General features: G+C 35.3%; 1 protein-coding gene across 1 annotated transcript in view; it reads right to left on the minus strand.

The window, feature by feature from the left end:
• The window catches only part of NFXL1 (nuclear transcription factor, X-box binding-like 1), a gene marked incomplete at its 5' end in the record, with an annotated part of 46,912 nt that extends 27,758 nt beyond the window's left edge, over positions 1 to 19,154 (minus strand). The window contains 14 exons of the mRNA XM_010086796.1: positions 1,626 to 1,647; positions 5,190 to 5,281; positions 6,029 to 6,185; positions 6,830 to 6,950; positions 9,491 to 9,581; positions 10,936 to 11,058; positions 12,023 to 12,147; positions 12,493 to 12,607; positions 13,832 to 13,932; positions 14,038 to 14,199; positions 14,359 to 14,537; positions 16,232 to 16,365; positions 18,517 to 18,626; positions 18,984 to 19,154. Coding sequence (XP_010085098.1) covers positions 1,626 to 1,647; positions 5,190 to 5,281; positions 6,029 to 6,185; positions 6,830 to 6,950; positions 9,491 to 9,581; positions 10,936 to 11,058; positions 12,023 to 12,147; positions 12,493 to 12,607; positions 13,832 to 13,932; positions 14,038 to 14,199; positions 14,359 to 14,537; positions 16,232 to 16,365; positions 18,517 to 18,626; positions 18,984 to 19,154 — 1,703 coding nt within the window. The remainder of the gene's footprint in view (positions 1 to 1,625; positions 1,648 to 5,189; positions 5,282 to 6,028; positions 6,186 to 6,829; positions 6,951 to 9,490; positions 9,582 to 10,935; positions 11,059 to 12,022; positions 12,148 to 12,492; positions 12,608 to 13,831; positions 13,933 to 14,037; positions 14,200 to 14,358; positions 14,538 to 16,231; positions 16,366 to 18,516; positions 18,627 to 18,983) is intronic.
• Positions 19,155 to 19,884: the final 730 nt, after the last annotated feature.

Genomic DNA, 19,884 nt, shown 5'->3' on the forward strand with positions numbered 1-19,884 from the left:
CAGCAGGAAGCAAGAACTGCACTCTGCTGGCTGAAAGAAGGAACGTATAGCATCAATAAATCTAAATAATTAAAGTTAGGTATAGACTCCCTGGGATTTTTACTTATTTTCTATACTAACCCATAAGTAAAACATGACCCAAAGCCATTGACTTATTCTGCTGAGACTGGTATGCAACAGAGAAGGGATTTTTTTTTTTTTAATTTCTCTGAAATAAATTGTTATAAATATGCAGTAATTGGAACCATTTTCTCTAATAAGAAGGGCCATACTGTCCTCTGTTATGAGGGACAAACTTCACAACCATGTACATCTTAACAGTACCAAAACCAGTAATATTGTCTAGAGCAAGTTGCACACTGGGTCAATTGACCACAGCTTATATTTTGTTTATACATAAATTCATGGAAGTTATGGTGAGATTCGATACGTCCTATCACAAAACATGTAATTGACTCAATAAAACATTGATTGATACTCCTGCAAGTTTTACTGTGGAAAGCAAATACAAAACCCAGCTATTCCAACAACAAACAAATAAGCACAGTTCTTTTCATCCATTTTCACAGCACATTTTTCTTTGTCAACCGACAAGCTGCTAAGTAGCTCCATGGAAGCTGTATTCACAGCTTGGTTGGATTAATAAATGTGCTGCACAAACAGACTGTGGATACACAAACTTTGTTAACAACTTTTGTAGATATTGTCACCACACAATCAAGCCACCACTACAATATATACCAAAAAATTATTAAAGAAGGTCAAAGAAAAAAAAAAAGGGGGGGGTGTCTTTAAATATTTAAAGTGTTTACTGTTTTTTATAATTTTTTACTAGCTTAAAATGAAAGTAGACTTGTTATAGTATTGTTAGCTGCACTTCAGTAGTGAATTTATGCCAAACTTACTAGTAGAGATATTCCCAGACAAAGCTATAATAGAAATATTTTTTTGAAGATTAGTTTAGCAATCACCTTTTAAATTTAATGACTTTTAGAAATGACTGTAACAATGATAGTTATTTAACTACAAGCATCAATTAGATTTTCTTCTCATGTAAGACAAAATAGACAATTACTTCATCCATAAGTGGAGAAGGCTGCACATCAAAAAGCAAAGCTAACAAGTAACACTAAAGAAGTTTCCACTACGTTGTCTGATTTCATCCATGCATGCTTAGAACAAAGTCACATGAGAATTTTCCTGTATAAAACTTTCTTTTAAAATAAGCACTGCAGTTTCTAGGAGAACTGAGGAAAGTGTTTGACAGGGAGAGAATAGTAACTATAGAATGAGGAAAAAAAACCAGAATTATATAATGTAAAAACACCCCCCAAAAAAATTACACTATTTAAACAACTGCAAGAATACACTTATGAATAGCTTCCTAAACCATGAGTTTAAATTTCTGTCCAAGAATTGTAAAAAGTCAAGTAGTTATATATTCTTCGAAAAGGAACTAAAATACCTTCTTCTATGTAAGCCCTTGTGATAAGGTACTTCACTGGTTTTAAAATATAAAAAAGCCATATAATATTTGTCTTTAATATTTTTTTTGCAGACTGATAAAGTGATGTCACTTTAAAATATGTCATATGTCACTTAAAAAGGCAGTTTCCTTGACTCACCTCATGCTGCCCAAGACACTCCCTGTTAAAGAGAAAAATGAGAGATTAAGAAAACATATTTCTTTAATAAAGAACTTAAAACAGTGACAGTGCTTTTCACACAAAAATAATACAATCTATTTTTAAAAAGTGCAAACTAAGAGAAAATAATCTATGCAGATCAATGCCTTCTCTTTTTCATCAGTTGTCTGGTTTGCTGTATTTTATGATGGCAATCCCAAACTCAGTGTTTCATGTGCAGATTTATTATAATTGTATACGAAGGTAATAATTTTTATTTTAGAAGATTTATTTAGAAAATTAACTGAACTGCTTTCAAATATCTTCTCCTTTGGCTCTACTAATATATCACTTAATATTTTTCAGTTATTTCAGAGAACTATCTCGTCTACTCTTGTGTTTACAATTCTATCCCTTGTAGAATGGTCTACCCTCCCTAGGAAAGAAAAACTGTATGTTGATCAGAATTGTGAAGGTATTAGAAGGTGACTCATTCAAACATTGATCTCCTAAAAATTACGTCTATCTTTTGCTCAATTTATTTTGGAAAGTATCTTTTTCTTTTTATCTCTGATTTCATATCTGCCTTCTCCTTCCCACGTATTATTTTGATTTCTCTACTGAAACCTTATGAGGGAGAGTAATGAAAACATCATTAATATTCAAGCTAAAATACCTGTAAATCAGTTCCTAGAAATTTCTAGAAGAGTATTTTTTTTTAAAAATAAAGTATCCCTGATAACTTCTCTAACATAGAGCAACTACCAATAGCTAAGGATGGTCTTTAGGGCAGCAGGATATTAACAAGAGCGATCAGTGTTTCACCTAGTATAATGAAGCAGATGTAGCACAGGAGCCTGTTCTTCACTCTATACAGCTCAATTATCCTATAGCCAAGATAGTCTTTGTATAACCAGTTAAATTTGGCTTCTAGGAGCTCTGCATTCCACTGTAGCATGCTTCTGTTCCACTGCAAGTTGAAACTGTTTAATCAGCCTGATATTTTCTGCCATGTAACTACTAAATCTGCAGACGAGATGTTCCCCGCAGCAAACTTGCATTCAAGTTGAGATGTAATCTTGGCAGATTAACTGCTAGATGTATGAAAAATTGGCAGGATCACTGGCCTCAAAGGGTAGTGGTTAGTTGTTTGTATCCTACTTGGACACTGGTGGAATTCTTCAGCCTGGGACCTATCTTGTTTAACTTTTTCCCCCCCCATAAATTGGAAGAGACAAAATGCACCAATTTTGCAGACAATGCTAAAGGACAGTGCAATCAATACATTTGAGAGCAGGGATGCAATCACAAAGATCTAGACAGATTGGAGGAATAGACTGAGAGGAAATGCATGAAATGCAGAAACAAAGAAAGTCCTGCATCTGGAACTGACGAAATTCTAGCAACACTGCAGGCTGGGGACTGACGGGTTGGAGATAGAATAGTAGTCTTTCAGCATTAAGGGGAAGTTACCAAGAAGATGAAGCCAGGCTCCTTACTGAGGTTCATAGCAGGGAGGCAAGATACAACAATCATACTTCAAACAAGGAAGGTTTTGACTGGATACACAGCAGAGGAAAAAATTTATAAAAAACAAAAACAGTATAAGTATAATCAAGCACTGAAAGAGCTTGTCCAGAAAGGCTGCAGAATCAATGTACTTGGGGGTTTTCAAGGTCCAAGCTGTACAAAGCTGGAGCAAATTGGTCTGAATTCACTGTGTTGATCTGCTCATAGTATGAAGTAGGACTAGATGACCCCACCCCGAGGTACCTTCCAGCCTCAATGGTCCTGTGAAATTAATAGAGCAAATAATTTTCCAGAAAATCCGTTTTAACTATTTAAAGAAACAGATACCAAATACATTCCACACCAAAACTCCAACTGCTCATGTTCTAAGATACCAAGTTATAAGAAAAAACATCAAAAAGTATTGCAAAACCTCAGTGGTGAACAATGGGAATCCCCACTAACATCCATTCTTACAGAACAGGACTAAAGTATTCTCCAGTATCATGTTCAAATGTCACTGTTCTAGCAGTGATTCTAAAAGCCATGCTAATGATCTATGAAAGTGTCAAATATTTTGCTTTGTAGCAACACATTACTTAGTATCTATGGTTTTGTTTACTATTATTATTTTGTTAATTCAGGAAATTCTCTCATATCACTTTCATAAAAAAAACCCAAACAAAACAAAAACAAAAAACACCACACTACAGTTCCAAAAAACAATCAAGAAAGTTAGGATACTCCAGAATTAATGTGACTTAATGCTAATAGAACCTTAATTTGCCCCAAGGACTATGAAATGTAATAATGCTTCCTCTAGTTAGAAAATTAGGTACAACTTTTCCAGTATGGTTTCCTTCTCACTTAGCAGACTTACTTCCTCTAGGGAGGAGTCTTCAGACTAAAGAAGGCGATTTTGAGGTTGGAATTCAGAGTAAGCAGGAGATGTGCCCTGCATAATGCATGATTTACACAATGACCTCTGCTGAAGACCTACATTGAGACACTGTCTACAGGCATCTACCCAAACTCTGAAACCAGACTGTTCATAACTACACATTTTTCACCTTCTGGGAGTCTGGCTTTGAACTTTGAGCCCAAGCATCAGAAATACTGAGCAGTCATAGTTTTGAACAAAAGTACAACCTATCATAGTACAATCATTGAGAAATTAAGTTCTAAACATATCTATGTAGGCAGTTAAATGGAAATTTATCATCTTCGTCTATTTCTCACTTTATAAAATGAGGACATAATATTCCCTCATTAAGGAGGGATGTTTCAAAAACAAACAGGCACTAATGCCAGTGAAGTATGCAGGTCTTAGAACATTAGGAGGCTACAACACAAAAACAGAACAAAAAAACCCCAGTATTTCCTTTTTCAGATAAATGTTGAATTCTGAGTCCTTATTCTATTGAGCCTTCTATTCTGTAAACAGAAGTTCTACCAAATAGACAAATAATGGTGAAAAAGTCACCATTTTATCTTCCCTTATATCCTCAGCATCATCACAGAAAGAGTTAATTTGGCTCTACTCAAGGAGCAGAACCTTCTGGACAAGTCAAAAATAGAAAGGAGACAAGCAGATGGAATGAAGGGCATCCACCTGCCATTCATTAGCATAAAATAAATGAAAAACTGAGAAACAAAATAACAATTCATTATGCAGAAAATTACAATCCCATAAACCAAAGAAGATAGAAACTATATGAAAAAAGTTGTGTTACTGAAGACTATCAAATTACAATGGCTGTCTTTGCAATTTTAATATTTTGCTTTAAAGGTGGCATTGTGCACAACATGTATTAGGAACAACCAATCTTTACTAACACTGTCAATCCCTTCATACAGTGAGAACACGCTACAAAAGTGTCTACTAAAAAACCACCAATGCCACTAGGTCTATGAGAATGGTGTTCACATACGCTCATTGCACCTGAAGAGGAAAATATGGTTATTTTCATGTCCATCTTTACAACAGCATAAAAAGAAAAAAATCTCTTTCTATACCAAAATTTTCTTTTATTTGTTTTCTTTTTTAATACTTACACTGGTGTAGGAACCTCACAGGGAGGGCATGGTAATGCAGTTCGAATAAAAGCTGGCTCAGATGGCTGCTCCCAAGGACCTGCAGACTGATGCTGAGAGCAAAAAGACACCACTAGGTCAAATACAAAATACAATTGAAATTGCTTGACCATAAATAAATATATAATTTAAAGAGATCCCAGTTCTAACAAATACACTTTCTAGTAACTAACATTTTACTAACAGAAATCCCAACATCCCCTTCACACAAAAAATTGCATTTTCATCCCTAGTACAGTTAGGGCCTGTGGCCCTACTACTAAAAATCAAGCACAAAGCCAAACAACAGCAAAACAATTACAAAGCATTTAATAGAGGTAAAACTGTAAAAATTTTTCAATTACTAAACAAGTGAAATTACCATCATGAGGTGCATGCATGTGTCATGTTTAAAGATGCCAATCAATTTCTCACTTCTAATTTGTGCAGATTTTGATGGTTTAGTAAATATGAGTTAAAATCTACTTTTTGCTCTTAAGTTAAAAGATTTCCAAATTTAAATTTTTCAAATTTACATTTGAAATAAAACATTTGTAATACAACTGTAACGAAAATCTTTCAATTTCTTGAGTAATTATAATTGCTGAAAACTACACATTCAGTTATATATATCATAAAATAAATTAGATTTCAAAGGAGCTAGAACCATTTAGTTTCTTGGTTAAGCAGTACGCATACCTCTGTCCTTGATTACTTATTTACTCTGAACTCCAAAAGGCTCCAACGTAAGATTAAGATCAAACAACTGTTGCTCATTCTTCAGAACACAAATAACACACCATTTTTCACTATTTACTTACTAAGCCAGTTTGCTTCACAAGGGCTTCATCATGGCAGGAAACGGGGCACAAATGACCACATGCTAACATTTTCTGGCAGGGCTGACGACACAGAGGACACCGACCAAAGTGACAATAGTGTTTCTCCTGGGTAGAGTGGTGACAGGTGGGTGGTCGACTGAAGTAAAATCCAAGAATGAATCAATATGACAGCAAGAAATACGGTGTTACAGTCACCAAATAACTATGCTCAAAATACAAAGAATTGAGATGAACAAATTATGTTTATTTAAAATCAGTTTACTTCTCACCTTCAGCAGTGGTTAATATTACAGTAAAATCATACAGGAGTTCTAAATTAAATTTAAATCAAAGTTGGGTTTGTATATTCAAGCAGCTATTTCAATCCTAATTCTACTCTGCAGTAAGTAATCTTGCTACACACCAACTGCAAATATTCTCCTTTTCCTTTTGCTGGTCTAGTTTTCCAGGTAAACTGCCTCATGGAGGTACTTCAAAACATACCAGAGATGACTTGAAAAAGGGGGGAGTGGGACTACAGAATTAGAAGTGCTCAGTGGGACAGAACCTTCCCCTTGACAGCAGCAAGCTGCTCATGAAACCACAGCAAGACATGTCTGAAAGGAAGGATTATTACTAATCTCCATCTGCATAGTCAAGAATACAGAAAACTGAGAAGTAATATCTGTAATCATATTAAAGAAATAATTTTTGCCTTTTAAAGTTTTATTTTACTACTTTCTTTAAGGATACTTTAAATTCCACTGAAGAACTAGAAACACACACACCTTCTATACCGACCTGCACAGCTGTTTGCATCTTGGAGGTTTGATGGTGCGTTCTCTGCCACAGGGCACTTTAATGATAGTTTTTCCACAATTGCATTTCACATCTACAGTCTCTGGGCATGGATTACAACTACCTAAAAATAAACAGATTAACAATATGATAACCTGAATAAGCTACTGATTATAAAAAATGGTAACTAATATAACTCTGAATATGCACGTGGTATAATTGTCCTGTTCTGTTGGATCTAAATAATAGATGGCTGCTCATTTCTTATTTCTGCCTAGTTTCAAATACTTCTTAGGAAAGAGAATTTCACCATTCTTAAAAAACAGTAATAATAATATTTATTATTCTAAGTTGTTAACTGGTATCAAGTTGGAAACAATTCCTCTGTCAGATTTTAAAAATAAGTCAAAGCCCAGTCACTTGGATCACACAACACATAAATATTTGCTATTTATATTTCAGTGTTACACATGTACAAAGACATGTCATGTTCCATCTATTTTCAAAAGACAGAAAAGAGACATCGAAAAACTGGTACAATAAAGGTTTGCAGATGTTGTACGATATTAAAGAAATGTTTATCCTCTATGTACAATTAATGCTTTTTTGAAAAGATCCTACTTCTTTATAAAGTTACTCACGCTACTAACCTGATATATTTAAAAAGAGATCTGTAAAATATCAATGTTTTAATTTATAGCTCTCCCAGACTATTTCTTTATCAAGTGCCAACTGCTAAGTTGTATTATTGCATAATTAAGAGTAAGAACATGCATCTTCTAAAAAAGGCAAATTTAGATCTGGGATCTGGAGTTACTAATAATGTTGCATTATGAAAGTTTAAGGAAAGCAATGCTTTGAAAGCATTATCAACAGCACAATTTTTTAAGCAATCCTGACTGGTTAGCAGGATCTGAGAAGCAACACTTCAAGAACCAGATCTCTCAATGACAAACAGCTGCTGAAGAAAAGAGGATGGAATACACAGTCTTTATATTGCAAAGTACATTAATTTATAACGTATTACCAGCACACAGAAACTGCTACTTTTACAAAATAAACTGAAGGTCTAAAGCTATACTGCCCAGAGTGGCTAATATGTGTACAATTTAATTAAACATTCTATTAAAGAAGAGAACTGTCTGCCTTCTCAAAAAGATGAAAGGGCAGAGGTCACATATAAGCCTGAAGTAAAGGTCAGAACACACTGTTCTCAAATCAAGTGTCATGATGTACAAGTAAGAAACACAACGTTTCTATTCCTTGGCAACACATTCTAAATTTCAGCGAGCATGATTAAACACTTAAGGAAAAAAAGACATGTAAACATCAAACCACAAACAGAATAGATTAAGTTACCTTTTTTCAGGGATCCCTGATAAAGGCCAAGCGCTTATTGTCAGCAACCTCTAACAATTCTGAGGTCAGGTACCTTTTAAAGGACCTGATCTGGCAAGCTATTTTCTAGGAGGCATTTAATTTCCTTTAAAATTAGTGGTCACTGACACCTATCAGCTCAATGCAAAATTAACAGCTGTTACGTAATGTAAAAGTTTATCCTATAATGCAGCATCAGCTTTTTAGTTTTCCAACAAGAATTTTATTCTATGATTTAGTTATCAACCAAACTAATGCAGAAAAAAAAAAAATGTTACGAGTTTTCTTCTGACAGTACAAAAAAAAAAAAGAAAAAAAAGAAAAAAAAAAGGATTTCCAGGATTTTGGAGGGCTATGGGGGAGAGAGAAGAAAGGAAAGGGAAGAAAAGAAGAGGCACAGTTAACAGAGAAAAAACAAACCACTAGTTTGTGGTGACAGATTTAATAGCAGGTTAACTGGCACAACTACCACATTTACCTACTCTCTCCTCTTAAGAATCACTACCTCAAAAGCAAGAGTGGCTGAACAAGTTGTGAATTAGTTCCCAAGCTGCCGCAATTTATAGTCCAGAATACTAAGGGAAATTACATAGGCTACTCAGCTGCTGTTTCAGCAGAGCAGCAGCTTCTGTGAGGAAAACTACTGAGAGGGCAGACACCTTTCCAGTCATTCCAATTTAATCTCCTACCAAGTGAATGTCAAAGCAATTGGCCAGAATAAAAGCTGCAGGTAATTTTGGCCGTTTTCAGAATCTTTTTAACCAAGGTCACTGGATGCAGAAGTAAACTTCTTTGTTATCGTTCATATAGTCAGTAACAAGTTCTTATTTTCTTCTTATTTGGTACCGGTAAGATACTAATATACATTCAAATTCCATCAACTTTTTTTTTTAAGCCCACTCATATCACACGTCTAAAACCCATCCAGACTCAACCGCACAGTCATTTCTATATGTAGTTGGATTTTGTTATGCATATTCAGTGAACAGAATTATTTGGGAAAAAAAGACAAGCTATGGATTTTGAATTTAGCAGCTGGAAAGGGGACAGAGCATTTTCTGAGCAACAATGTTAAGCAAAATTATGAGGCGAAAACTCAGATTGTCATTATCTAAGTCCTTAAGCTCTAACCAGCACTAGAAACCTCTCAAACACAGTGCCCCTAAAAAAACCCCACATGCAGCAAGGGAGAGAATTCACTAAGCACCACACAGAGTCATGCAAGCACAAAGTTTGGCAAAAATAAACAATATTCCTCCACTACGGGGATCCTTCACCTACCCTTACCTCTGTGGCAACCTGAAGGGCATTTGTGATTTCTGCAGCCTAGAGTCCGCCCACAGACTTGATCACAAGGCGGACAGTTTCCAGGACAGCACTATTAAAAAAAATATATATACTCTATGTAACTGAATACTTAGACATTTCTGGGACAAATTTGCCCTCTTCTACTATCTAATTTTTCAATACTTCTTAAAAAAAATTTCATGCAATTTAGTCAAATATCCTCAAATTCACACCACGTATAGAAATGAGGTCACCTGTAAAGTTGTTTTAAAAATTTTAAAGTATAAAATAACAGAGAAACATTTGAAAGCTTAATTTCAACACACTAAAAAGGCAGAGGGCTTCCAAAAAGCATAAGAACATTTTAAAAGTTCAAATTCTTATAATATTTTAATCCAAAATAATTTCAGAATATTACATATAGGATATCTAACAGTTTGCCCCATTACTCTGCAATTTCTTCCACTTTTATACTATATCGTTCCTGGCACACAAATGTTTTAAACACCTTTTACCTTTGTAGTAAAGGTCAGATAACTTTAGGATCAGCTATCTACTTTCTGTTCTTATATAAAGTAGTATGAATCAGAACACATCCACATTGGTGGATGCCAGGTCAGGAGAGAACCCCACCTTTTCTACTAACCTGAAAGGTACCCTCCTTCCAAACTGTATAAGGAAGGACCACAATCAGGAAGATAAACCTGGATTTTTTTAGCATAAATTAAAGATGTCAAGATTGCATTTACTTGTTTTGCCATCTTTTCACATGAAGTAAATTCACTGTAAAAATAATAATGCTCAAAAATACCTAAGAATAAAACTGTATTTTTCATGCCTCTGCAGTTATAAGTCCAACTTTCGTAATGACTTAATTCACATATAGCAGGAACCTTTCAGGCCTTCTTGAACCAATAAACTGAAAAGAAGCTCAGACCTATAAATCATTTGAGTTCAAATGAGAAGGGAAACAAAATTCAAATTCCCAACTGTCAGACCACTGCTCTTTGCAGTGATGCATATCAGAACACGGGGTGGAATGCAGCATTGTCAAAAATAAGAGTATGTGCCTTACAAAGTCATGAGATATTTTCAGCTCTTCCTACAAAGTAAATAAATTAATGGATTAAACTACTCCAGAATGTATAAAGCACCAGTAACTACTCAAGTAAAGCAAAACTTCCTTCTGGAACTGGAAAGTTGTCAAAATCCTCTCCCAGTTTTTAAGACCACTGAGTTTTTCTTGGTGACATGCTGTTCAGAGAACTCTGATATGCTGCAAATTAGTTTGAATGACACTGAAGAAAATTACTCTTTCTGTAGAATAACATGAAGTAGAACAACAGAGTGATGTGATTTATAGACAATACAAAATATTATATCTAATTTTTTTAAAATGTGCTATAAAACAATACATTTGAGAAAGATTATCTCTGGACACTTACCTTTCTTCTACATTGGTGCTTTTGGCAATCACGAATTTTAGTACACTTTGTTTCACATAGATATGGCTTATGACATGGCACGCGTTTGGTGTGCTTTCCACAGCGACACTGTTTTTCAACTTCCTGGGCAGCAAGATAGGGGAAAAAATCTCGGTATTTTTAATACCCAAAAAAAAGAGCAGAAAATAAAATATTCTGCTACTAGCTGTAAAGAAAAGTTCATGGGAGAGTAACATTACAATGCTCTGTCACAACAGGAAGTATATCACATGCTTGTCGCAGATTACCTATTTGAGCAATAACAATTTGGGGACCTTGTGTCAGTATGGCAAACACCGTGCTCTAGATGGCACGTCACTGTAGCCTTGGTCTCACCAAAAGGGAAGCCACTTCACGAGAACCACTCAAGTGTGTAGTGCAAGATATCAAGCATAAATGCAAAACAAATTCATACAAAAAAGTACCTCTCCTGCACAGTAAACTAGATTCATCTATATTGTAAACAGATAACAGATAACTGTAAACAGTAGGTGAGCAGGTTTATCTGACCTTCGTCCCAGCTATCATGTGCTAACTACTTTCACGATAGACTTGGTAGCCAAAGCTGATTCAGGAAGAGAAAATTAAGAGCAGACAGAGCAATACCTTTATAAACCAGACCATAGAAGCCCCATAGATATTTAGAGAAGAGCAAAATATTATTTTCTTACTAACAAGGAAATAATTTTATGTTACAGCATCTTCCATTTCACTAACGAAGAAATAACAATACAACAAAGCAGCAAGGAAGCTAGAAGAGCTCAGGAAAAAGTTAAACGTCCTTTAGGGCATAATTAATTAAAACAAAAAACAAAACAATAAAACCATCATCCATGCCTCAATTCAGATACATAATGCTCAACTATGAACTAAGAATTGTGTTGGGACGGGTGGGGGAATAGGCAAAAAACATGTTGCTTTTAATGAACAGAATGTCATAGATTTTGTGATAGATATGACTTAATTTTCCTTAGGAGACTTACAGTATTCCAGGCATACAGTGTTTAAAAACCCTAACAAAATGTGAGCCTGCTACAGTAAGACTAACCTGTCTGCATATTTCACAGGGACCTCGATGACAGCGCTGTGAACATTTATGGATGCCACATTCCAGAACTTTGTCACAACTATCCCCACAGGTGGGCACATCTTCTGTACAAGGCAATGTAAACTCTAGATGAAGACAGACAACCACAAGCACACATTTAGCCAAAATATTTTGAAAAAAAAATGCACTGTGTAATATGACTTCAAATGCCAATTTTCTCTCATTTTCTTACAAGCTTCTCTACAATTACTCAGTTATTCACATCGCCAATTAAACCCCTGGTACTAAACAAAATTTTGATAGAATTATGCAAAAAAGTTAATATAAGCTGTCACAGTTCACTGTTTTTAAGAACTTTTTATGGACCCTGCCCTGAAGAATTAACCTAAACCACTGACTGTCAAAGACTGGATGACTTTTTTTTTTTTAATTTATCTTATTTAAAAAAAAAAAAAAAAAAGGCGGCTTACTTGATTTTTCACATGGACAGGACCTTTTCCCAGAACGAGGACAGTCTCCACAGGGACCAGCATGACAAACTTGTTCACATGTGTGATTACCACAAGGCAAAGGTTTCCCACACACCTGGAAGACTCAGAGAAACCAAGAGAATGCAATGTAACGGAATAGACAAAGCAACCCAAGGGAAAAAACTAGGGGCAAGAGCCATCTGGATGGAATTTAACTTTTTATGAATTTTATTAACAAATCTTATATTCACTGAGTTCAACAAATAACACTGATCACCCCTGCAGTGTTCCTGACTGGAAGACCACCGTATACCGAGGAGTAAGTGATTCAGACAACAGTCAACCTGAGTAGTCCCAGGCCTGTGTTGTGTTGCACAAACAGCTTGGCCTTCAGGCCTGTGTTGTGCTGCATATCTCCCTTGGCCACAGGATAAACTTATTGTAGCAGAGAAGATTAGAGCCAGCTCCCACTTGGTACCAGTAATTATGCCACCTGCATGTCCTTGCCTTTATCTAGAAGTGCAAGAAGTTACCATCTGAACATCCTCTCTGTTTGACAGCAGAAATTATGAACAGAGTTGCTTTCTTGTAACAAAATCCTACAATGGCTTCAATTACCAAAGTGGGGGTAACCCTTTCTTCAGATGGGGTGTGCAACGCATGCTGCACATGAATCAGACACCCATTCAGTGATGCACAGCTTGGGGTTGCCAGCATCTAAAGGGCCATACTATTATTTCTATTATACTGTCTTTCTCTATGGTGTTAGCTGAAATAAATCACATTTTAATTGATACTTTACAGAGGCTGAGTCCCTTTCTTACTGGGATCATTACGATCAAGTACCTCCTGGTGCAACCTCCCCACTGTCACTTAATTCTCTTAATTATTTTTATTTTTTACAGTCAATAAATAGCCTTTGTCCTAAGAATGAGCTGCAAATATACTTCAAACAATGAATCACAAAGCTCTCATTCTGTTGCAGTCACTAGAAGTAAATAAGCATGAAACTCTTATCTACTAAGCTGTGGTTTCGTGCTTATTTTTGAAGATAGCACCTGAAATTTCAACCTCAAATACAAGAAAACAGAATATACAAGGTCAAATTCACTGCTAGAACAATTCCAGAACAGTGACATTTTAACTACTGTCAGAAATTAACTGGGCCACCAAGTAGATCCATTCTCAAACACTGCTACTTACATTTTTTTATTGCATTTTCAAAACTTAAAAAATAAAATTATTTTCTTACCGAATGAGTTTTTCCAATCCTTAATACACTGAGTGATCAAATTCTACAAAGATGAGAAATAAGGTAAAAAGGACAGCTTCAACATACCTGATCACATTGCCACTGAGGACTTGCACAAAGTCTTTCTGCTGTCTGTCTTCCACAGACACATCGTTGTTTACTGACTCGCGGACAAGGCTGACAATCTCCTGTATGTAATTGCCAAGTGACATTAAGAGTAGGAATTGCAGAAGAATGATGTATCTCAACAATTAAAACAACTACTCCTCTTAAGTTTAAGAAGGCAGGTCTACCTGCATGACAGGAGTTCTCACAAGTGTGTTGTCCACACAGCAACATTCGTCCACATGGCAGGTGACATGACCACCCCTTGGCACTGCACCTTCGGGGCACCGGTTTAGCTTTCTTACAGTGACAGGTTGTTGTGACCATCTTTGGGCAAGGTGGACAGGGTCCTAAGTACAGGAAAAAGAATACCTCACTAATAGTTATCCAGAAAATATAGCTCTGACTTATGTTTTACTCTGAGGATTTTAAATACAGTTAGATTTTAAGTAAAACCGTAACAGCTACATAAATACAGGTCATAAAACTAAGAGACACAGTAGATTTACCTGGATGACAAAGCAGCAAACATTTATGACCACAAGAAGGTTTGAATTCCCTCTCGCATATCTGACCACAGGAGTGAGGTACCAGCCATGGGTCCAGTGTTGGATTCTCCACTTTTCCACAGTAACAGTAATACCTACTGGGAGTTTCAGACCGTTTGTATTCAAACCTACATTTTGGACTACAATAAGGGAAAAAAGGAGTGAAACGAAAAGCAATTTAAAAAATAAATTTTTTCTAAGCAAAGCAGTTTTTTTTTTCCGGTTTCCCAGGATTCTTACCAGGCTGCCAATTAACATTTTTACAACTACTGTAACCAATAACAACATAATTAAGTTTATAATATACAAATGTCTTCCTGTATGTCAGATTTTACAATACATTAATTAGAATATCTAACAAATTGTCCTATCACTGCAATCTTTCTTCTTTAAGTATACAAAAAAATTCCATGTAGCAAGCGTACAGAACAATTTTTATGTCAAGTAATACCGAAGGAATGTGTGCAACAAAGAGTTAACCTACTTAAACAGAACCAATCAAAAAAAGAGATTAAAAACCATGTTTTCACCAGTAGCAATTTATAAGCTATGTAAAACAAGATTTAGCGATGCTACTAAAACTATTCATAATAATAAAATTTTATTTGAAAGATTTTAGATTGCATCAGTTCAGCATCTCATGTGTTATAAGATGCACACCTTTATTTGTTATCCTTGCTGGTGTCAGGTATTAAAAAGTACATTATTCCTACAGATAGACAGGCATCAAAGGTCTGGAATTTGTTAGTGACACAGGCCCTAAAGGCTTTCAGGTACAAGTCATGGACAAGGGAGGCAACACAGGGAAGGAGAAACGAAGGAGCTCCCATTTCTGGCTACACTGGGAAAAGACAACAGACAAGGAGCTCCTCCTCACAGAACAAAGGTTTTGAAAGACCTACGTACTCATTTTTATCAAATAAAATGTCAATTTGCCCCTATATAATACTTTACTGACCATAAACCATTACTCCATAAAGACTGCACAGTTTTATCATGTGCTTAAATGTTAAATAAAATACCATTCGCCTTGAAATTTTTTCATTATAAACATTATGCTTAAACACAAAACTAGTTTGTAGAATAAGCATTATCAACCTGAGATGTTGCAAACCAACAACTTCACACCTTATTTCCTAAGCAAACCTGCTCTCCAAGATCCCACATTAATAGAGCTTCTGAATTCACCAGGCACTTTCAACCAAATTTGACAGGGGATTGTGTCTCAAAGATATTACTACAAGCTCCAACATAAAAGTAGGTGGGCAAATAAAGCATAGAACAAACACGCAGAGAAACTTTGAACTTTCAGACACAAACCTACTAAAAAAAGCAAGCTTCATTATTCATGCAGCCACAATATTACGACCTTCTTTATACAATCTCATGTAAAACTGCAAGACTGGCTATTAAAGCCAGTTATTATTAAAGCTTGAGCTATACAGAGACAAAAAATAATAATAATAAATCCCTAAATCTTGCTATTTTAGAACTGTTTTATTTATGTATTTTACAGTGCCAATTTTAAAAGTGACAAATACCTAAAGCCATTCAGAAATATTAGAAGTTGAGACACATGATAGATAAGTTACCTTCTCAGAGGTTAAAACAAATTTGATGCAGCAGAGTAGAGTTTTATCACTGTGAAATATTCCTAAATCATGTTAATGAAAACTTAAAAATAATTCAGAAAAGCAATAGAAAAGCCAGTCTTCTAAGCCTTTTTTTTTTTTAGTGTGCATGTAATTTACAAGTACCACTCCCTTCTGAAGTAACTCTAATTCACATGTTTCACAATAAAGATATCTCTGTAAATGTACCATTAAGAGCTCACCATGGCCAGGGATAATCTTTCTTCCCAAAATCATCATCCGTCAAGGGAGAAGACACAAGGAAAAGGCTGTCCTTGGCCCACTTTTGGATACACACCAGGTGAAATATACAAAAGCATCCACAACAGCTCCAGACCTAAGGACCAAATATAAGTGCCAATTGCTTTATATTAGGTTTCTTTTTTTTTCCATTGATCAACATCCATAATATCTACAGATATACAAGCTTGCTATTTTTCCATTTAAAAAATGGGTTTCCAAAGATAGATTATACTTATTCTTAGATTAATACAGGCAGTTTTACTGTTACAGATTCACACCTATAATCTTTTTTCCTGCTGCTGTGGAAAGTTTTGCCAAGGCTTACAGAGCCCAAAATACTCATATAATCATAGAAACGTTGACTTAAACACACTGTTGGAGGTCATGTAGCACAACCTCATGCCCAAAGTAGGACTATTGCCAACTCAGCTCAGTTCTGCCACAGTTTTGTCTAACAAAGTTGGAAAATACTGAAGGATGGGGACTCCAAAACCATCCTGGGCAACCTGCTCCAAGTGTCATACTACCCTCCTAATATCCAGTCTGGACCTTCCAAGCCCCAGTTTGTGCCATTGCCCCTTATTACACCACCCGTCACTGCAAAGATTAGTTCAGCTTTAGCCACCTTCACAACTCCAAGTAGGCAGAGACTGCAACCATATTATCCCATAGCCTCCTCTCTACTAGACTAAACAAGCCCAGCTTTCCTTCCACCTCTCCCTGTCCCATACTCTAGGTATCTAGACATCTTGGTAGTAAAACTACTAAAAATATTTCTCCTCCTTTCAAACTTTAGGTTTTACATACAATGCCAGTGAGAAAAAGATTTGATTAGCAGTGTGGCTTTCAACATAGTGTCTTTTGTTCAAAGAGCAAGAGAGGTAAAAAACAGAACAGAACTAAAAGCAAATGTGTTTAGGAGAGAGCTGATTTTGACAGTATGCTGTCCCCACCACTAAACCTTTATGTTCTTGTTCCCAGTGTACTTCTCTTTGTCAGTTCTGGAGTGAAATCAAAATCCTTCCCTTAGAATATCAGCCTGCTGCTGAAAAGCAATTTAAATAACAGAAATGCTGTTTTATGACTTTAGTACTTTCCACATATTGAGGTCTTACATTGTCAGCTTAGAATGATTATAACAACTTGGTAAGAGAAATGCAGCAGAAAACTTAAGTTTTAATTTATTTTTTAATAACTTATACTGTGAAAACAAGGACAATTTCCCCACTAACTTATAGAGAAGAAGGTCAATGACACAAGTTTCTAAAAGTACAGTAACTAATTTCCCAAAGCTAAAGCTAAACAGGAGACATTAAGTAAACAAACACTCTTGGCTGAAACCTTACAGGTTCAAAATAACTAACAAACCACTGAGTTATAAAAGATGACTTTCAAGTTGCCAAATCATCTCACATCTGCTGAGACGAGATGAACTCTATCAAGAGTCACAGACCTTGAAAAAATCAAGCTAAATATACATGAATTAAATATGTTAAGAATTAATACAAAACATATTGCATTTCTTTCTAAAAAAAGAAGTTAATGACTACAGTTTCATTGGATAGTTGCAATCCATGTACATCCAGCATAAAAAACTAAAGATTTTCTGCATGTTTTTTCTTTTAATGTTAAAGGTACAGTTGCAAACATGTATTTAATTCAAGTAACTGTAACAGAAACAGTTGGGACCGTCAAGGCCAAAAGGAAGTTGATATATAACAATGAAAGTGAAGAGTTGTCCTGAAATCTTTCCAATGAAAAATACACCCACATGAAATAAGACAATCTTCTCAGACACGCCACCCTTCTCTTTCACGTGATCAGTATTTGGAACACCAAAGTTTATATTAGCTCCCCTGCCACACCTCTAACAATAATAGCTTCCCAATGTTTCTTGCTTTGGTGTTTGCTACAACATAGCTTACTGAATACACCACTGCAAGCACTGGCCTTCCTGCACTTATTTTTTTATCTGCTACTCTCTAAAATTTAAAAATAACTATTTTATATATGCAATAACAAACATATGTCAAAAAAACACATTCTGATTACAAGCTACATATATATATATAGACATTTATTTCTTCAAGTGTTTGAAAAATCCACAAGATGCCAAATGTTGTACTTAGTACTCTATCATTTTAAAACCATCAATCCTAAGAATTACCTTAGTAATATAATTAAACATAAGTTATTCAGACAGTTATATTTGCTTTATTCTAAAAGACTACTATAAAATACTTACAGCTTGGTTCCTTTTAACTGAAGCAATGCAGATCAGACATGTCATAGCCCCTGACTGAAAGGCCTCGTTCATGTACTGTCTTGTACGTTCCAGCTCACTTGCATCTCCATCTTTAATGTATAAAGATTTTTAAAGCAATCAGTAATGTGTGATCTGCTATTCTGTACACATTGCGACTACTGTAAAAGTATATATTTTTTTCCTCTGAACTGAGGCCAGTCATATATTAATACAAAACCACATTAATAGAGGTACTTCAGGCAGTTTCAGAACTATACCGTTGATTCTGCATAAAAAAGGCAAGAAGTTCCGCCAGCATGCACTGCTGGAAACAAGTATTTTTAATATAAGACATCAGAATAAAGCGCTTTCCCTCCAATTATGGAAAAATTCTAATACACAGCCAATAACACAGTATTGTTTATGCTTTCATACTGAAATAAAAGTCAATATATGAAAAAAATTACCAGTTTGACTGGTGTAAATGGTAAATGTTTTGGCCAAAATCTTTCCTTGTTTTACTTCAGCATCTTCATCATCATCTTCAGACGAGGAGCTAAATTGGTCTTCAACGAGCTTTTTTGCAGCAGCCTGATTAGCCTTCTTAATTTCATCAAATTTCTTCTGTGAAGATAATTCTATTAAGAAAACAGATTAATGATGCTTAATACCATGATAGTTAACCATAACACCACATTCAGTTCTATATACCTTCCACTGTCCTCTTCTTTAAACAGTTTGCTGATTTTATGTTTTTAAGGGCAGTTTGTTGCTACATTTTCAATACCACACAAAAAGGGACAAATTGTATTTTCTTCTTTACTGTGCATTATCCATAAAGATCACAGCAGGGATTATCTGTCAATTACTACTGACGAATCCAAGCAAACATAGTAGAATATTTGCATTTATAATGCAGCTTTACAAAAAGCATACTTAAAAAAACCCCACACATGCCTCCCACACAAACACAACTTTCATCACATGAGGAAAAAAAAGAAAAAAAAATAGGCAATTCTCAACAAGACCAACAAGATACCCTACAGGCACCTTTCCTAGTGTTTGATATTTTTTAAAGTATGACTTTTATTGATCTCCCTCCATCCAAGTCTTTAATGCAATAGTGGGTTCATGCTATTTCACAGCTAGCAACATTGAAAGCGACAGGGTATTTTAATATAAGCTTTTTTTGAAATTATTGCATGTGAAATAGAGGAAAATTCTCACATGGAGAAAAAAAATACATAACTTAAGAGAATTCATAATAAACCAAAGTGCCTTTCAAAGAACATACACCACAGAGATACAAAGGCCTTCAGCGGATCACAAGTCTTAAGCACCTTTCCATATCAGACTCCTGCACACAAT

This window comes from Pterocles gutturalis, unplaced genomic scaffold (genome assembly GCF_000699245.1).
Source record: "Pterocles gutturalis isolate BGI_N339 unplaced genomic scaffold, ASM69924v1 scaffold23356, whole genome shotgun sequence".
Lineage (NCBI taxonomy): Eukaryota > Metazoa > Chordata > Aves > Pterocliformes > Pteroclidae > Pterocles > Pterocles gutturalis.